At 43.2% G+C, this 19,261-nt stretch overlaps 2 protein-coding genes across 2 annotated transcripts in view; one reads left to right on the forward strand and one right to left on the reverse strand.

Annotated features, from left to right (window-relative positions):
- Window positions 1-3,602, reverse strand: part of AKR1A1 (aldo-keto reductase family 1 member A1) — a 46,057-nt gene extending 42,455 nt beyond the window's left edge. Inside the window, exon 1 of the mRNA XM_077824954.1 lies at window positions 3,460-3,602. The gene's annotated coding sequence lies outside the window, so the exon portion shown is untranslated. The remainder of the gene's footprint in view (window positions 1-3,459) is intronic.
- Window positions 3,603-3,693: 91 nt separating this feature from the next.
- On the forward strand, window positions 3,694-13,228 carry PRDX1 (peroxiredoxin 1). Its single transcript, XM_077824956.1, has 6 exons — window positions 3,694-3,836; window positions 7,261-7,377; window positions 8,206-8,359; window positions 8,716-8,838; window positions 10,796-10,926; window positions 12,825-13,228. Exons 2-6 carry the CDS (start codon window positions 7,272-7,274, stop codon window positions 12,908-12,910), a joined length of 600 nt encoding a protein of 199 aa, XP_077681082.1. The 5' UTR covers window positions 3,694-3,836; window positions 7,261-7,271; the 3' UTR covers window positions 12,911-13,228.
- Window positions 13,229-19,261: the final 6,033 nt, after the last annotated feature.

Consider the following 19,261-nt stretch of genomic DNA (forward strand, 5'->3'; position numbering starts at 1 on the left):
ATTATTATTTTTTATTACAAATATATGCACTGTAAAAATGATAAACAAAAGAAATTGTATTTTTCAATTCACCTCATACAAGTACTGAAGTTCAATCTCTTTATCATGAAAGTGTAATTTACAAATGCAGATTTTTTTTTTTTGGGTTACATAACTGCACTCAAAAACAAAACAATGTAAAACCCTAGAGCCTACAAGTCCACTTATTCTGCCAATCACTAAGGGTATGTCTACACTATGAAATTAGGTTGAATATATAGAAGTCGGTTTTGTAGAAAGCGTTTTTATACAATCGATTGTGCGTGTCCCCACACAAATGCTCTAAGTGCATGTAGTCGGCGGAGTGTGTCCATAGTACCGAGGCAACCATCGACTTCCGGAGCGTTGCACTGTGCGTAGCTATCCCACAGTTCCCACGGTCTCCGCTGCCCATTTGAATTCTGGGTAGAAATCCCAGTGCCTGATGGGGCTAAAACATTGTCGCAGGTGGTTCTGGGTACATATCGTCAGGCCCCCCTTCCCTCCCTCCTTCCGTGAAAGCAAGGGCAGACAATTGGGAAAACCGGTTTCTCCGCTTGCTTGCTGTGAGCTATGTACAACCTCATCATCATCATCATCTTCCTCGTCCCCAAAACCTGCTTCCGTATTGCCTCCATCTCCATTGAAGGAGTCAAACAACATGGCTGGGGTAGTGGTGGCTGAACCCCCTAAAATGGCATGCAGCTCATCATAGAAGCGGCATGTTTGGGGCTCTGACCCAGAGTGGCCATTCGCCTCTCTGGTTTTCTGGTAGGCTTGCCTCAGCTCCTTAAGTTTCATGCGGCACTGCTTCAGGTCCCTGTTATGGCCTCTCTCCTTCATGGCCTGGGAGATTTTGAAAAATGTTTTGGCATTTCGAAAACTGGAACATAGTTCTGATAGCACGAATTCCTCTCCCCATACAGCGATCAGATCCTGTACCTCCCATTCGGTCCATGCTGGAGCTCTTTTGCGATTCTGGGACTCCATCATGGTCACCTCCGTTGATGAGCTCTGCATGGTCATCTGCAGCTTTCCACGCTCGCCAAACAGGAAATTGAAAGTCAAAAGTTCGTGGGCCTTTTCCTGTCTACCTGGCCAGTGCATCTGAGTTGAGAGTGCTGTCCAGAGCGGTCACAATGGAGCACTCTGGGATAGCTCCCGGAGGCCAATACCGTCTAATTGCGTTCACAGTACCCCAAATTCGACCCAGCAAGGCCAATTTCAGTGCTAATCCTCTTGTCAGGGGTGGAGTAAGGAAATCGATTTTAAGAGCCCTTTAAGTCGGAAAAAAGGGCTTCGTCGTGTGGACGGGTGCAGGGTTAAATCGATTTAACACTGCTAAATTCGACCTCAACTCCTAGTGTAGACCAGGGCCAAGACTAACAAGTTTGTTTACATTGACGGGACATACTGCTGCCTGCTTTTTATTTACAATGTCACCTGAAAGCGAGAACAGACATTCACATGGCACTTTTGTAGCCAGGCGTTGCAAGGTACATGCCAGATACGCTAAATATTCGTATGCCCCTTCCATGCTTCAGCCAGCATTCCAGAGGACATGCTTCCATGCTGATGATGCTCATTAAAAAAATAATGCATCAATTAAATTTGTGACTGTACTCCTTGGGGGAAGAATTGTATGTCTCCTGCTCTGTTTTACCTGCATCCTGCACATATTTCATGTTATAGCAGTCTTGGATGATGACCCAGCACATGTTCGTTTTAAGAACATTTTCACAACAGATTTGACAAAATGCAAAGAAGGTACCAACCTGAGATTGTTAAAGATAGCTACAGCACTCGACCCAAGGTTTAAGAATCTGAAGTGCCTGCCAAAAATCTGAGAGGGATGAGGTGTAGAGCATGCTTTCAGAAGTCTTAAAAGAGCAACACTCTGATGCGGAAACTACAGAACCCGAACCACCAAAAAAGAAAATCAGCCTTCTGCTGGTGGCATCTGACTGAGATGATAAAAATGAACATGTGTCAGTCCGCACTGCTTTGGATCATTACCGAGCAGAACCCGTCATCAGCACGGATGCACATCCTCTGTAATGGTGGTTGAAGCATGAAGGGACATATGAATCTTTAGTGCATCTGGCACATAAATATCTTGTGATGCTGTCTACAGCAGCGCCATGCAAATGCCTCTTCTCACTTTCAGGTCACATTGTAATAAGAAGCAGGCAGCACTGTCTCCTGCAAATGTAAACAACCTTGTTTGTCTGAGTGATTGGCTGACCAAGAAGTAGGGCTGAGTGGACTAGTAGGCTCTAAAATTTTACACTGTTTTATTTTTGAATGCAGTTTTTTTTACATAGTTCTACACTTGTAAGTTCAACTTTCATGATAGAGATTGCACCCCAGTACTTGTATGAGGGGAATTGAAAAATACAATTTTTTTGTTTTTTTACAGTGCAAATATTTGTAATAAAAAATAAATATAAAGTGAGCACTGTACACTTTGTATTCTGTGTTGTAATTGAAATTAATATATTTTAAAATGTAGTAAACATCCAAAAATATTTAAAATAAATGGTATTCTATTGTTGAACAGCACAACTAATCATGCAATTATTTTTGTAATTGCACAATTAATTGCGATTAATTTTTTTAATCGCTTTATAGCCCTAATTTTAGCATTAAACTCAGTTGTGTGCCTAAACCAAACAGAACGTCAGTTTGATATATTCTTGGATCCAACGTTTCAGAATACTTGTAGACGTTTACACAGGCCATTTAGTCCTGGAAATTCCTCTGCATGTCCCTCAGAATAGCTGCTTCACAGGCCTGATGCAACGTCCATTGAACTCTGTGACAATATTTCCACTGAATCCAATGAACTTTAGATCAAACCCCATCCAAGGGAAGATTTAACTTTGTTCAGCAGAGGGCTGCTCTGTGTCCCTGTCAGAGCTCGGAGATCACCTTTAATTTGGGGTAGTGACAAAACTGAAAACAAAATGCTTCCACTGATGATATTGTACCAGTGAGAACAGAGGCAAGAAATATTAGGTGGAAAAGGCTAGCAGATACAGCTAGGGGGACTGCTTGTATTAATATAGTGAGAATGATTTATTTGGTCATATATATATATATATATGTATGTTTATAACATATTTTATATACTAGAATTCCAATATAAGCCTAATTCTGTTTTTAAATGGCAAAACTTCTACAGACCTCACTGGTACAGTTAAACCCCATAAACCTTACTTTCCCACAAAGTCTAAAATGTTTCCTCCTCACCTCCCATGTCACAAGTGGTAAAGTACTGCTAGCTAACTAGACTATAAATTCAAGTTAAACAGTTTTTAATGATCTCTTTCTCTTGCAATGGAAGCTCACAATGGCTTTCTAAGGACCCTTTGAAACCACCTTCCCATAAATTGATCAAACGTTTATTACTATCACACTGCACATTTCTAAAGCACATACCACTGTAGTATCTAGACTGAAATCGCCACTTCTTCAAATTCACTCAGTTTGCAACACCAGGGATACTAAGGCTGCCTCCGTCTCTACATAACCTTGTACATGTCTTCCCTTAGCGAAACACCCAGGGAGCTGTGTAAATCTGCACAGTCATGCTGGCGCTGCAGCCATAGCATCTGTAACGGAGACAGAAGAGGAGGGGCCGGGGGAGTTTCCTTTATTCTTTCCCCCCTCGCCACCCTGCCCCGTTTCCTCGCGAGATCCGGGAGGCTATAAAGCCACAGCTGCAGAGCCTGCTTGCAGGCAGTTTAGTTAGTTTTGGGAATCTGCCTCTGTGTGTGTGTGAGAAGTGGCGTTTGAGGAGCCTGCCTTTCCTTTATGTAAGTGTCTGTCGGTGCAAGCTTCAGTTATCTGCCCGTAGCCAAATTTAAATTATGGTGTAACATGTTTTATCTGCAGGGTAGATTTGGGTGGGTTTGTTCGTTTTTTGGGTAAACCTACCCTTGGCTCCCTCCATACAAATGAGGATTGCTTAAAAATATGCAGACTCGAGCTGTGTGGTGCTGGGCAGGCGGGAGTGAGGGTAAAAGCTTTCTGACGTTTTTTTCTTCCTAAATGGGACTTTGTAAGTTAGAGGGAAACGGTGTGTGTGTGCTCTGTGCTTGGCTTGAGTTGCCTTCCTGTCGAAATGCTTGCGGATCGTCTAACTGTTCTGGGCCGCACCTGGGGTAGCAGAAGGGCAGAGCATGGTGAACTAATTTTTCTGCCAGGAACACCAAGCCTGTTAACGCTTAGATGCTTTTATGCGTCAGGTCCCCTTTGCCTTTAAGGGGGAGGAGGGAAGAGACTTTAGCTAGAACAATCTGAAAATCTGTTGTTAGCGTGACCTCCGGGAGCTGAATAAATCTGGCTCCCTGAAACGAATGTTGTTCCTAATACGCTCCTTTTTTTCTGGGAGCAAAGCGCAGGAGCGTTAAGGGAACCAACTTTGGGATTTCTCTGGTATCCGCCATCAGCGGATTGTGATACTGGCAGCTTCTCTCCTTACAGGGAGAGTAGGGGAAACAAATGCTCTTAAGGTGGCCCTGAAATGGCATGTTGTAATCCCAATTTCTCTTGGCTGGATAGACCAATGTCCTAGCAGGCTATTAATCCTTTAATGGCAGAAGTTTAGCAGAGAAATCTGGTTTGGACTCTTTAGGTTCTAACTTCGGGGAAATCTGGTTTGGATGGAGGTTATCTTGAAGTTGGTGAGCGTGGAGGGAACCGGCCCTATCTAGTGTTAGGACTAATGCCATGCTTGGTTTCTGTGGGCTGAGTTCCTCAGTGCGGGTGAGCTGGCTCCAGAGCAAGGTTCAGAGAGCCATGTTAAGCGAAGCTAGTTCAGTGGCCTCAGAATTGCACAACTGTGTCTTCTTACTAGGCATTGTAGAACAAAAGTTTTATTCATGTTTAACAAATTGTAAAAAGGGATAGTACAGTACCACTATTGTGACTAGTATCAGAACCTCTACTTCCATTCTGGTATCACTGGGGGAGAAGGGGCTGGCAGGGATTTTTTCTGGACTCCCCTCCCACCCTGGTTCAAATAGCCTGAACTTGTTGTCTTTACTTGTGGCACCTTAGAGACTAACCAATTTATTTGAGCATAAGCTTTCGTGAGCTACAGCTCACTTCATCGGATGCATACTGTGGAAAGTGTAGAAGATCTTTTTATACACACAAAGCATGAAAAAATGGGTATTTACCACTACAAAAGGTTTTCTCTCCCCCCACCCCACTCTCCTGCTGGTAATAGCTTATCTAAAGTGATCACTCTCCTTACAATGTGTATGATGATCAAGGTGGGCCATTTCCAGCACAAATCCAGAGTTTAACAAGAACGTCTTGGGGGGGAGGAAAAAACAAGGTATGCAAGGTAACCTATTTTCCCTTGTTTTTTCCTACCCCCCTCCCCCCAGACGTTCTTGTTAAACCCTGGATTTGTGCTGGAAATGGCCCACCTTGATCATCATACACATTGTAAGGAGAGTGATCACTTTAGATAAGCTATTACCAGCAGGAGAGTGGGGTGGGGGGAGAGACCCATTTTTTCATGCTTTGTGTGTACAAAAATCTTCTACTCTCTCCACAGTATGCATCCGATGAAGTGAGCTGTAGCTCACGAAAGCTTATGCTCAAATAAATTGGTTAGTCTCTAAGGTGCCACAAGTACTCCTTTTTCTTTTTGCGAATACAGACTAACACGGCTGTTACTCTGAAACTTGTTGTCTTTAGAGGATGCTGCAGGACCCAATTGTTTCAGCTAACCTTTGAAGCTACAGGGGGACTTGAAGATTAACTATGAGCTGATTAAGCTGTATTTGATGCCGTCTTCACCATGTTGTGTTCAGGAAATGCTGTCAAATTTAGCTAGAGTATGCCAGATAGTTTTCTGTGGTTAGTTGCCATGTGCTGTGATAATACTAGACTGTGGCAGAGACTCCAAACAAGGTAGAAACTATGCTGTGGGGAATCATAATGCAGCTTTCTCACTTGAGTATTAATTCTTGGCAACAACGTTGCCTAACAAATTTCATACAAAACTTGCCATTTTCTTAAAGATATAGTCTAACATAACTTTACTGAAACTAAAGCAGTTTGCTTTTGTGCATAGAGCTTTAAATATGTTTTCCCTTACACAGGCATGAAGCTCTTAAAAGCATCAAAACAAAATGCATCTGATGTCTAACTTCTGAAATAACTGAAGTGGAGTCTGACCATTCTGCAACACAGCCATCTCCCTTAGACTGAACAAAAGAAACGTTGTTGTCCTTACACAATCTTAAATAACCTCTAAGAAGTATAAATGCTCTGTAGTGTTGGGAAAGCACTCCTAATCACAAACTTGCTAATTCAGCACTACAATAAAATAATTGATTTGGTAAAACTGGTACAAATAGCTTAAGTCTGAATTAATACACAGTCATAGTAACACTGAAATACATAGTGTTGTAAAATGACTGAGTTCCTAAATTTTCCAGTAGTTTTTTGGGGGGGGGTTTACACACACAGCTCCCTTTTCACTATCAAATAAAATGGAAGCTTTTAACCTTACACTTTAACAACCTTTGATATACTCTAATTGGAGGAAGGACATAGTCCTCCTAGGCATACTGGCAATGCTTATTTGTTATCAAACCAATAGCATGGTGGAATGGTCAAGGTCTTGAACTGCATGTATCCATTCTGAACATGGAACAGACAGAGGCTTCCTTGTGTGGGTTGGATCTGTTAACTCGGAGTCATGCTGCATACTAGCACAACTGCAGAAGGCCAGCTTCTTTTCAGATCTTGAATTTTGTAGTGAGACGCTGAGTGAACTCAAAGTTAATATGCTAACTTTGTGCATGATACATTTTAAATTACTTAAGGCAGAGGGCAGAAGAGGAACAAGTCTAGTCCATGGAATCTTATTAACGTTGTATGAACTCAGTTTGGTAGTGTCTCAAGTAGTTTGGTCTTAGATATGTTGATTGCATTTGTCTCCTCTTCCTAAAGTGTGTGTGTGACTACTTGTAATGTCAGTAGTCAATACTGACGTCTTTTTTTAAGATCCTACTTAGTGTAGCTATGTGATACCTAGGCACCAGAGGCTTTGGCAAACTAAACTTACTCGCTGAACTTGTGGTCAATATTAATGACAGAAGTTTCCAGTCTAAAAAAACCACTGGATTATTATGGCAAAACTGCATGTTGCTCCTTGGGTTGACAATGCTACATTTCAGAAAAGCTACATTGTCTAACATGTCTCTAATATTCTAGCCCATATCAAGATGTCTGCAGGAAATGCATTTATTGGGAAACCAGCCCCCAGCTTCAAAGCCACAGCTGTGATGCCTGATGGGCAGTTCAAAGACATCACCCTCTCTGACTATAAAGGTAAGTCTAAAAGTATACAGTTGCACTTGTGGAAGAGAGAAGTAGGGAATCTACATGTGTACTGCATTTCATTTCTGGTGACTTGGATTGATTCAAAAGTCCGAGTTGGTGGTCATCCTTTCTTAGAATGTAACTTGTGCAGTGATTTGATTGAGAAGTCCAGAGCTGGCATGGTAGGGTTATTACAAGTACACCTCAGTCTTCACTTGCGAAGCTGTGTGAGGAATTTGGCAGTATTTGCCCATGTTCTGCTTGGTGGGTAGCAAATGTGAATCCTAAACTTTAATGAGAGCTTAATTTACTCTAAAATGTATTGGATCAGACCTGTTTGGCTTGCTTATCACTCCAGACAAGGAGCTGATGCAACATCTCAAATATTATGTGGCACAGTCCATTTTTTTGTTTTTCAAATGGAACTAACTTAATGCTTTCCCATCTTCATTAGCTAGCTGGAAGCAGTATTCTTCTATAGCACTAGAAAACTGGCTGCCTTGGGGAAAAATAGAGCACGACTTTTTTAAAAAAATCATAAAACACTTCAGTCCTCCTTGGTCTAATAACAATGCACCAAGAATATTAATGATATAGTACATCCTACAGTGGAATTGAACATTTTGTAGCCAACAAATATACAGTTTCTGTATGGAAGCTAGTAGTATAACTAAAGCAGATGACCTCCTGTTCTAAAGACGAAACAGTCCTGACCTAGTTGTTAAGTGGAATACACAGGGTCTTTGTGTATGTTTGTGCTTTTGAGACTACTGTAACTATCTAAGGCAGTCTAACTTGCCCAAAGGACTAATTTATGGGTTTTTTATTTTTCCCTAGGAAAATATGTTGTTTTCTTCTTCTATCCCCTTGACTTCACCTTTGTTTGTCCAACTGAGATTATTGCATTCAGTGACAGGGCTGATGAGTTTAAGAAACTAAACTGTCAAGTAATTGGAGCTTCTGTTGACTCTCACTTCTGTCACCTTGCCTGGTAAGCATCCATCTTTAATGCTTGTGACTTATGCTAGTTTTTCTACAGAGTATACTAAAAAAAAAATCTCTTAACTTTTCTGCTGTATTCAAATCTACATCAAGACTAGCAAGCAGCAATTGTATAACAGAAGTGTCTTGTTGTGATCAATACCAATTAATAGAGCTGGCATCTGACCTAAGAATATTGCTTAATTACTGCAATTGCCATCTTTCCCCAAGACATTAATGACGCAGTTAATTGCAATATTAATTCTGCAAAAAGGTATAGGTATTCCAGCACAGGTACACTGTACTCCTGTAGTTTCCTGAACTGCTGTGTCCTCTCCTTCCTGACATACTCCTCTTCCTTGTCAGGATCAATACTCCTAAGAAGCAGGGTGGATTGGGTAACATGAACATTCCACTGGTTTCTGATACAAAACGCACCGTTGCTAAAGAGTACGGCGTATTAAAAGAAGATGAAGGTATTGCATACAGGTAAGGCTGCTGGCAGGCTATCCTCATGACTGCTGTGATCCACAGATTACTTCAAATAGAAGTAAAAAAAACTTCTAGAGTGTCTTTACCAAAAAAACTGCTAAAACTCTCATGTACTTGGGAGATCTTGCAAGCTAAAGTTCATTTAGCTTACTTGCTTCCCTGCACTCAAACTAAAATTCTCTAAGCTTTCTCAAACATGCCATGTTTGGCTGCCAAAGGCACTCGCTCATACCTTGGTTTCTCTAGCTGAAAGTTGCCTTCCTTTTCCTAACCCATGTCGCTATTAGACGGCATACTAACTAGTTGCCACTCTTCACTCAAAATTGCTGTTTCCATAGTGACACACTGTGTAGTCTGCAAAGCACAGATTTGCAATGAACCATATAAATGTAAATGCTAGCTTAATGAAAGAAATATCAAGCTGGGTGTTTGAGCTTCCTGTATATACCTGCCTCATGACTGCTATTTTAGTCTAAGGAAGTGAACATCTCATAACACCTTTCTGAATATTGATTTCAGATGATCTGACAGGTCTGGAAGACCACAGGATCTTTTGTGGCCTGCCATTCAGAGCTTAACTTCAGCAGCCTCACCTCGAGACTAGAGTTTATCTACTGCAACCAAATACCTGCTAATTTCAATATAGTTTTGAAAGGAGGTTCAGCTATGGCTTCATTAGGTCTCTGACATGAGTGTTCCTTTCATCCATGTTGTCAAGGTTCCTTCCCCACCCTGAACTGTAGGGTACAGATGTGGGGACCTGCATGCAAACCTCCTAAGCTTACTTTTACCAGCTTAGGTTAAAAATTCCCCAAGGTACAAACTATTTTATCTTTTGCCCATGGACTTCTGCTTTTGCTACTTTTGGTTTTACTACCAAACATCTAACTGGTTTTATTTTATTCAGAAAGAGCTCGTTTGGAAACGTCTTCCCCCCCAAAATCCTCACCAAAACCTTGCACCCCCCTTCCTAGGGAAGGCTTGATAAAAATCCTCACCAATTTGCATAGGTGACCACAGACCCAAACCCTTGGATCTTAAGAACAATGAAAAAGTAATCAGGTTCTTAGAAGAATTTTAATAGAAGAAAAAGTAAAAAGAATCACCTCTGTAAAATCAGGTTGGTAAATACCTTATGGGGTAATTAGATTCGAAACATAGAGAATCCCTCTAGGCAAAACCTTAAGTTACAAAAAGACACAAAGACAGGAATATCCATTCCATTCAGCACAGCTTATTTTCTCAGCCATTTAAAGAAAACAGAATCTAAGGCATATCTAGCTAGATTACTTACTAAGTTCTAAGACTCCATTCCTGTTCTGTCCCCAGCCAAAGCATCACACTGACCCTTTGTTTTTCCCCCCCTCCAGCTTTGAAAGTATCTTGTCTCATCATTGGTCATTTTAGTCAGGTGTCAGTGAGGTTATCCTAGCTTCTTAACCCTTTACAGGTGAAAGGGTTTTTCCTCTGGCCAGGAGGGATTTTAAAGGTGTTTACCCTTCCCTTGATATTTGACACATGTGAAAGGAGCTTCCCTGTCCTTGCCTCTGCTACCTTCCTTCTCTGTTCTATTCTTTTTTTCCGTTGATCCTTATGCATGGAAGGCTCTCCTCCTGGGTATATTTCCTATTGCAATGGGAGTTGTAAATGGTCTCCAGATGAAAATTTGTTCTCCTGTCACCTCTAGCTTATGTTGAGGATAAGCCTGCAATGTAGTATTGTGGGACAAACACTTGTTTCAATATTTTACATACAAGGGATAGTATTGTTGTGCAGCCTGACTTTCTTTGAAAGGTTCAGTAACTTAGTATCACACTAAAAAACAAACCCATGCAGTAGCTTGTTGTACTGCCACATTAGAGTATACTTGCAGAACTGAAGGCATAATCTTTCTTTCAAAGTCTGTTCTTTGTTTTGACTTTTGTGTTCAAAATTTTTATGTGCTTTTCTGCAGAGGCCTGTTCATTATTGATGATAAAGGAATCTTGCGTCAAATTACCATCAATGATCTCCCTGTTGGCCGCTCAGTTGATGAAACTCTCAGATTAGTCCAGGCTTTCCAGTTCACAGATAAACATGGAGAAGGTAAGCTCTTGCATTAGTTTGCCTGAAGTATTTAAAAGTACCCCTTTCCTCTTGTAAAGGGAAATAATCTTACCAACTGGAAAAGCAATGCCACATAGCCAGGGCCTTTGTAAACTCAAGGCACTTGCATGTTTTGGCATAAAGCTTATGCAGAAACTTACTTAGTTGGAGGTAACCTCAAAATGCACCCAAAAACAAAGAAACCTTGTCTTATAGAGATTTTTCTCATTCATCTGTAAAAATGCAACACAATGCTGTTCTACCCTTATTTTAGTTAATCTATTAAGCATTACTTCATGTAATGTACAAACATCACTTAAAAATATGACTGATTCTGGTAATGGGCACTTACTCAGTAACATCAAGCTATGTAAGCAGGTAGCAGTTGCTTGATCTAATTCAATGGCTTATATGCTCCACCATTTGAAGAACAAATGTACACCTAACCAGTGGCTATACTCACTTGTGCCCTCCAGGGATGGACTAGATGCAACTGAAAAGATTTATGGATGAAAAGTACTATGCAAGACTTGGGTAATATTACAATGGCTCCCTAGTAAATTCCTGGGCAGGCTGCATCTCTCCCCGGGCTTGATAAAGCATCCTATGGGAAGGCTTGGGCAGACGGGCATGGCAGCTCTCCATGCTTTGGCTTCTCACCTTTCCCTGTAGTCATGGGGCAAGTCAAATTAGGAAGGGCAGAAGAGCAACTGGCTAGCAGCTCAGGGCTCCCTCTTGCATTCTGTCCATAAGTTCTGTGGTGCTGGAGGTTGGAATCTGTTACACTGAAACAAACCTATTAAAGAACTTCTAATGAGAACTTGCTATTCTGGTAGCTAACACTGTAATAGTCTTGAATCAGCGCAATTATTTCTAACCAAACATTGGCTCACTGCTTAATCCACTTTTAATTACGGACAGAATTGGCAGTTTAAGTAACACTTTCCGTTACAAGACTGTCTTAAGTTGCTTAGAATTGCTGAACTTCAACTACCCATTCTGCGTTTTCATTCCAGGTGTCTCCCTCAGGCTGGATCTTTTCTCTTAGAAACCATTCTCCTAAATGGGTCAGAGACCAAAACTAGGGGAAAATACTGTTGCCCATAGTAACTTCTTCCAGCCATTTTGTTAAGCACTAGTGCTTCCATGCTTTTGGGCAGACTCAATTTGCTAGTGTTCCTGCCCTGATTTAAGGGATGTGCTGTCTTTCCACTAGGCCAAATTTGAGTGGATTACTGTCCAAGTTAGAAGCCTCTGACAAATCAGTTGGCACAGGCTCCAAGCTTATTGTTGAAGTCTCCAAAGATTATGCATGTACTGGGCACGTGCCATTGCAGCACTGTCTTTTATGTGCTGACCAGGCTGGGTGTATGCCCTCTCCAGAGACTGAGCAATACTTTACCTGCACTTGCTCCTCCTAGTTGCTGTTGGCCATTGGTGCCAGGCACCAGAACTGAGCAGGGAGACTGTCCTGTGTACTCAATTGTCCCCTGGTGGTGCCGAGGCAGTGAAGTAAGAAGCAGCCTGGCTGGGAGTTGGAGGTGGGGGAGGACAGGAACAGATGAGGACAGGGACAAACTGGGGGCAGAAGGATTTAAAGCCACTAGAGTATGTTTCCCCTCTAGGATTCCTGAGTCTGCAAATAGCTATAAAAGCATTCAGAAGCTGGGGAAATGCCAGAATTAAAATTGTCTATAGCTTCCTTGGGCACTGATAACTGAAGCACAAAATAAAAGTAAAACAGAATCAAGTGTTAAGGTGAATGGCAGTGACAGTTACTTATTGCTGTAATCATATTGTATATTTTCAGTCTTATGAATTGCTGGCATGCTCTGTTCTCTTGTAAAAACATATCTTACAGAAACTTCTACAAGCAGTTAATACAACTTCTCTTTCAGTTTGCCCAGCTGGTTGGAAACCTGGGAGTGAAACCATCAAACCTGATGTTCAGAAAAGCAAAGAATTCTTTTCCAAGCAGAAGTAAACTTGCTGCCTGTGCTCTACTGTTAGTCTGAGGATACTAGTCTGCCTTCAGGAAAAGAACAAGTGTCAAGTATTTTTTGAATTTTCTGACTATTTAAAGATTGTATACTGTGAGTCAAGAGAAGTCTTGTCTGTAGGTGTCAACCATCCTTTTTACTAGTCTTACTGACAATACCTTGATATAGAATCCTAATGATCAATACTTGTGCATCATGCCCTGTTGACGTCAATGACCAGTGCAGTGTAAGTGGTTGGGTCAGTGTTGCATGTAGAACAGCTGTCTGACATTTTGTAACTATTAAACTCCTGAAAACTAAAACAGTGTATTGTTTCTCTACGGATTCCAGCAGTGACTTAGGGTATGTCTACCCTATGGAATAAGGTCGAATTTATAGAAGTCAGTTTTTAGGAATCGGTTTAATATATTCGAGTGTGTATGTGTCCCCACAGAAAATGCTCTAAGTGCATTAACTCAGCGGAGTGCTTCCACAGTACCGAGGCTAGAGTAGACTTCCAGATCGTTGCACTGTGGATAGCTATCCCACAGTTCCCGCAGTCTCCCCTGCCCGTTGGAATTCTGGGTTGAGATCCCAATGCCTGATGGGGCTAAAACATTGTCACGGGTGGTTCTGGGTACATATCGTCAGGCCCCCATTCCCTCCCTCCCTCTGTGAAAGCAAGGGCAGACAATCGTTTCGCGCCTTTTTTCTGTGCGGACACCATACCAACGCAAGCATGGAGGCCGCTCAGCTCACTTTGGCAATTAGGAGCACATTAAACACCACACGCATTATCCAGCAGTATATGCAGCACCAGAACCTGGCAGAGGGATACCGGGCAAGGAGGCGATGTCAGTGCAGTCATGTGAGTGATCAGGACATGGACACAGATTTCTCTGAAAGCTTGGGCCCTGCCAATGCATGCATCATGGTGCTAATGGGGCAGGTTCATGCTGTGGAACGCCGATTCTGGGCTCGGGAAACAAGCACAGACTGGTGGGATTGCATAGTGTTGCAGGTCTGGGACGATTCCCAGTGGCTGCAAAACTTTTGCATGCATAAGGGCACTTTCATGAAACTTTGTGACTTGCTTTCCCCTGCCCTGAAGAACATGAATACCAAGATGAGAGCAGCCCTCACAGTCAAGAAGCGAGTGGCGATAGCCCTGTGGAAGCTTGCAAGGCCAGACAGCTACCGGTCAGTTGGGAATCAATTTGGAGTGGACAAATCTACTGTTGGGGCTGCTGTGATGCAAGTAGCCCATGCAATCAAAGATCTGCTTATATCAAGGGTAGTGACCCTGGGAAATGTGCAGGTCATAGTGGATGGCTTTGCTGCAATGGGATTCCTTAACTGTGGTGGGGCCATAGACAGAACCCATATCCCTATCTTGGCACCGGAGCACCAAGCCGCCGAGTACATAAACTGCAAGTGGTACTTTTCAATAGTGCTGCAAGCTCTGGTGGACAGCCAGACACCAGGGCAGTTAGAAGAGCACAGGAGGGCGCGGTATGCATCAGAGAAGCTTTGAAAACCAGTTTCATGACTGGCCAGGCTACGGTGTGAAAGTTCTGTCTGTTTCTCCTTGATGAAACCCCCCGCCCCTTGGTTCGCTCTACTTCCCTGTAAGCTAACCACCCTCCCCTCCTCCCTTCAATCACTGCTTGCAGAGGCAATAAAGTCATTGTTGCTTCACATTCATGCATTCTTTATTCATTCATCACACAAATAGGGGGATAACTACCAAGGCACCCCAGGAGGGGTGGTGGAGGAGGGAAGGAAAATGCCACATAGCACTTGAAAAGTTTACAACTTTAAAATTTATTGAATGCCAGCCTTCTTTTTTGGGCAATCCTCTGTGGCAGAGTGGCTGGTTGGCCAGTGGCCCCCCCACCATGTTCTTGGGCAGCTGGGTGTGGAGGCTATGGAACTTGGGGAGGAGGGCAGTTGGTTACACAAGGGCTGTAGTGGCAGTCTGTGCTCCAGCTGCCTTTGCTGCAGCTCAACCATACACTGGAGCATACTGGTTTGGTCCTCCAGCAGCCTCAGCATTGAATTCTGCCTCCTCTCATCATGCTGCCACCACATTTGAGCTTCAGCCCTCTCTTCAGCCCGCCACCTCTCCTCCTGGTCATTTTGTGCTTTCCTGCACTCTGACATTATTTGCCTCCACACATTCGTCTATGCTCTGTCAGTGTGGAAGGACAGCATGAGCTCAGAACATTTCATCTCAAGTGTGTGTTTTTTGTTTTTTTTTCTTTCTAATCTTCACTAGCCTCTGGGAAGGAGAAGATCCTGTGATCATTGAAACACATGCAGCTGGTGGAGAAAAGAAAAGGGACAGCGGTATTTAAAAAGACACATTTTATAAAACAGTGCCTACACTCTTTCAGGGTAAAACTTGCTGTTAACATTACAGACATAGCACATATGCTTTCGTTACAAGGTCACATTTTGCCTCCCCCCACCGCGTGGCTACCCCCTCAACCCTCCTCCCTCCCTGTGGCTAACAGCGGGGAACATTTCTGTTTAGCCACAGACAAACAGCCCAGCAGGAACGGGCTCCTCTGAGTGTCCCCTGAAGAAAAGCACTCTATTTCAACCAGGTGACCATGAATTATATCTCACTCTCCTGAGGATAACACAGAGAGATAAAGAACAGATGTTGTTTGAACGCCAGCAAACATACACTGCAATGCTTTGTTGTACAATGATTCCTGAGTACGTGTTACTGGCCTGGAGTGGTAAAGTGTCCTACCATGAAGGCTGCAATAAGGCTGCCCTCTCCAGAAACCTTTTGCAAAGGCTTTTGGAGTATATCCAGGAGAGCCGCGAATGCCAGAGCAAAGTAATCCTTTCACATGCTTGCTTTTAAACCATGTATAGTATTTTAAAAGGTACACTCACCGGAGGTCCCTTCTCTGCCTGTTGGGTCCAGGAGGCAGCCTTGGGTGGGTTTGGGGAGTACTGGCTGCAGGTCCAGGGTGAGAAACAGTTCCTGGCTGTCAGGGAAAACCGGTTTCTCCGCTTGCTTGCTCTGAGCTATCTACAACCTCATCATCATCTTCTTCGTCCCCAAAACCTGCTTCCGTATTGCCTCCATCTCCATTGAAGGAGTCAAACAACATGGCTGGGGTAGTGGTGGCTGAACCCCCTAAAATGGCATGCAGCTCATCATAGAAGCGGCATGTTTGGGGCTCTGACCCGGAGCAGCCGTTCGCCTCTCTGGTTTTCTGGTAGGCTTGCCTCAGCTCCTTCAGTTTCACGCGGCACTGCTTTGGGTCCCTGTTATGGCCTCTGTCCTTCATGCTCTGGGAGATTTTGAGAAAGGTTTTGGCATTTCGAAAACGGGAACGTAGTTCTGATAGCACGGATTCCTCTCCCCATACAGCAATCAGATCCCGTACCTCTCGTTCAGTCCATGCTGGAGCTCTTTTGCGATTCTGGGACTCCATCATGGTCACCTCTGCTGATGAGCTCTGCATGGTCACCTGCAGCTTTCCACGCTGGCCAAACAGGAAATGAGATTCAAAAGTTCACAGTTCTTTTCCTGTCTACCTGGCCAGTGCATCTGAGTTGAGAGTGCTGTCTAGGGTGGTCAAAATAGAGCACTCTGGGCTAACTCCCGGAGGCCAATACTGTTGAATTATGTCCACAGTACCCCAAATTCGAGCCAGCAAGGCCGATTTAAGTGCTAATCCACTTGTCAGGGGTGGAGTAAGGAAATCAATTTTAAGAGTCCTTTAAGTCGAAATAAAGGGCTTCATCGTGTGGACGGGTGCAGGTTTACATTGATTTAATGCTGTTAAATTCGACCTAAAGTCCTAGTGTAGACCAGGGCCCAGGGACATGAAGCAACTCTGAAAATAACACTTTTCCTTTGGTCCATCCTGCAAATGAGCATTCAGGTTCTTAAATGCAATTTGTGTAACTGTCTCATAAGAATGGCCATACTGGGTCAGACTAAAGGTCCATCTAGCCCAGTATCGTGTCTGCCAACAGTGGCCAATGTCAGATGCCCCAGAGGGAATGGACAGAACAGGTAATCAAGTGTTCCATTCCCAGCTTCTGGCAAACAGGCTAGGGACACCATCCCTGTCTATCACAATCCTACCTGTTTCCCGTTCCTGGCTCCTCATCCCATTCTCTACACCTAGCCAGTCCTCCCTCTAGGCTTCATTTCAGTCCCCTTCCCCAGCCAAGTCTCTGTTCAGTAAGCATGCTCCCCACCAGAGCCAGGAGTGGAAAGACCAGTTAACTTACCTGAAAAATCAGTTACTGTAAAAATGTCTTGTCCACCCATACCACTTCTGGTGCACATGAGAAGAGATCCTTTTTTGGACAGCAGTGTCTGTCAGGGCCTACATCCTAGCTGTCCTTGTGTTCCTCACTACCTGAGGGTATAAAAAGTAGAGCAATCCCAATCATTTCTTTGCCAATACAGTATCCCAGTGTTTTTGGACTCTGAGTAGGAAATGGGCAGGGGAGGTTGTGGGACCATACATGACCAACAGACTCTAGTTTTTGGAGATGTTTTGTCTATAACAATCCACATCTGTCCACATGGATCCCTCTTTGTCATAGACCATTTCTTGTTAGTTTGGAGGTGGGTAGTAAGATTCTTTCTAAAATAGACATCTGATGTGTCTTGTAAAAGAGCTTCGCATAGCTGCCCTACAACTTTGGAAATATGCAGCTTCAGCTGCTGTTTGAATAATGTCCCTCAATACACTTGGGCATTAGAGCTCATTTGACTAGTATCTGATCTGGCTAGCTCGCATGTTAACATCCAACTGTATAAGAACAGGTGTAGATATCACTGATCTTTAACATCAAGGCTGCAATCCAGGTGTCTCTCTCTAAATTGCTTTGTTCAAGAGATAGTAGGATTGTTTTACTACATAAGTGTGTGAAATTTAGGCTTGGAAGAAAGCTAGGAAGTTAATGTGGAATTCTGAAATGCCTGTGGGCAGGAATTTGGGATGAGTTCATATGAAACTCTGTATAAGCGGCACCTCCCATGCAGGCCTGAATCTCCCCTACCCTTTGAACTGAGATAATGGCTACCAAAAAGGCAACTTTGTGGATTGGTGGTGGGGCTGATGTGTAATTTATAAATCTATGTTCTGGTTATTTAGATGTATACAGTACTGATACTGTATCAATCAGGTTTCAGAGTAACAGCTGTGTTAGTCTGTATTCGCAAAAAGAAAAGGAGTACTTGTGGCACCTTAGAGACTAACCAATTTATTTGAGCATGAGCTTTTGTGAGCTACAGCTCACTTCATCGGATGCATACCGTGGAAACTGCAGCAGACATTATATACACACAGAGATCATGAAACAATACCTCCTCCCACCCCACTGTCCTGCTGGTAATAGCTTATCTAAAGTGATCATCAAGTTGGGCCATTTCCAGCACAAATCCAGGTTTTCTCACCCTCCGCCCCCTCCCCCCCCCACACACAGATTCACTCTCCTGCTGGTAATAGCCCATCCAAAAGTAAGGGTAGCAGTACTACAGCCCACCCCCCCAATCCTTTTTGAGTCAGGAACCCTACAATTACAACACTGACATTTCAGATTTAAATAGCTGAAATCATTAAATTTATGATTTTTTAAAAATATCCTTTGACCATGAAATTGACCAAAATGGACTGTAAATTTGGGAGGGCCCTAGTCATAATGCATATCTATGGTATTGTTTCTTGGACTTTAGATTCCTGGAGGGGAGATAGAAATGCTTTGCATGCCAGGCAGATGGCTCTGAGATGTAGGATGTTGATGTGGAGACAAACCTCCTGAAGGGATCATAGGCCCTTAGTTTTAAGGTGCTCTGATGAGCTGCCAGCTGAGTGGGACTGTCAGCACAGTCTTGACAGGTGAAGGTGCAGAGAAGGGTAATCTATTGCACACCTCAAGTGGGGTTTTTTCACCAGTTTAACAAGGAGAGGAATTCTTGACCATGACCAGCAGGTCCACATGGTGTCTGGTTAGTAGGGAAACTGATTTCACCCACTGTTGCATAATGTAAGTGAAGTCTGGCAAACTGCATCACATAAGTGCATGGAGTCATGTGTCTTGGAAGCCTGAAACACTCTCAACAATGTTCTTGGCCATGGCTCCTATGAACTCTACACTTTCAGGTGAAGTGCTGACTTTTCTCTGAGAAAAGTGTAGCAAAGAACTTTAAGGTTACTTGAATTGAGTTGCTGGTGATCTTCCCTGCATCACCCAGTTGCTGAAATATAAGTAGACCTCATTAAATGAGCTGCCATGACTGCTTAGCACTTGGTGAATACCCTATGTGCTGGGGTAAGGCCAAAGAGCAGCATCTTCTAGTTGTAGTGAGA

Source organism: Eretmochelys imbricata, chromosome 8 (genome assembly GCF_965152235.1).
Source record: "Eretmochelys imbricata isolate rEreImb1 chromosome 8, rEreImb1.hap1, whole genome shotgun sequence".
Taxonomy (NCBI): Eukaryota; Metazoa; Chordata; order Testudines; family Cheloniidae; genus Eretmochelys; species Eretmochelys imbricata.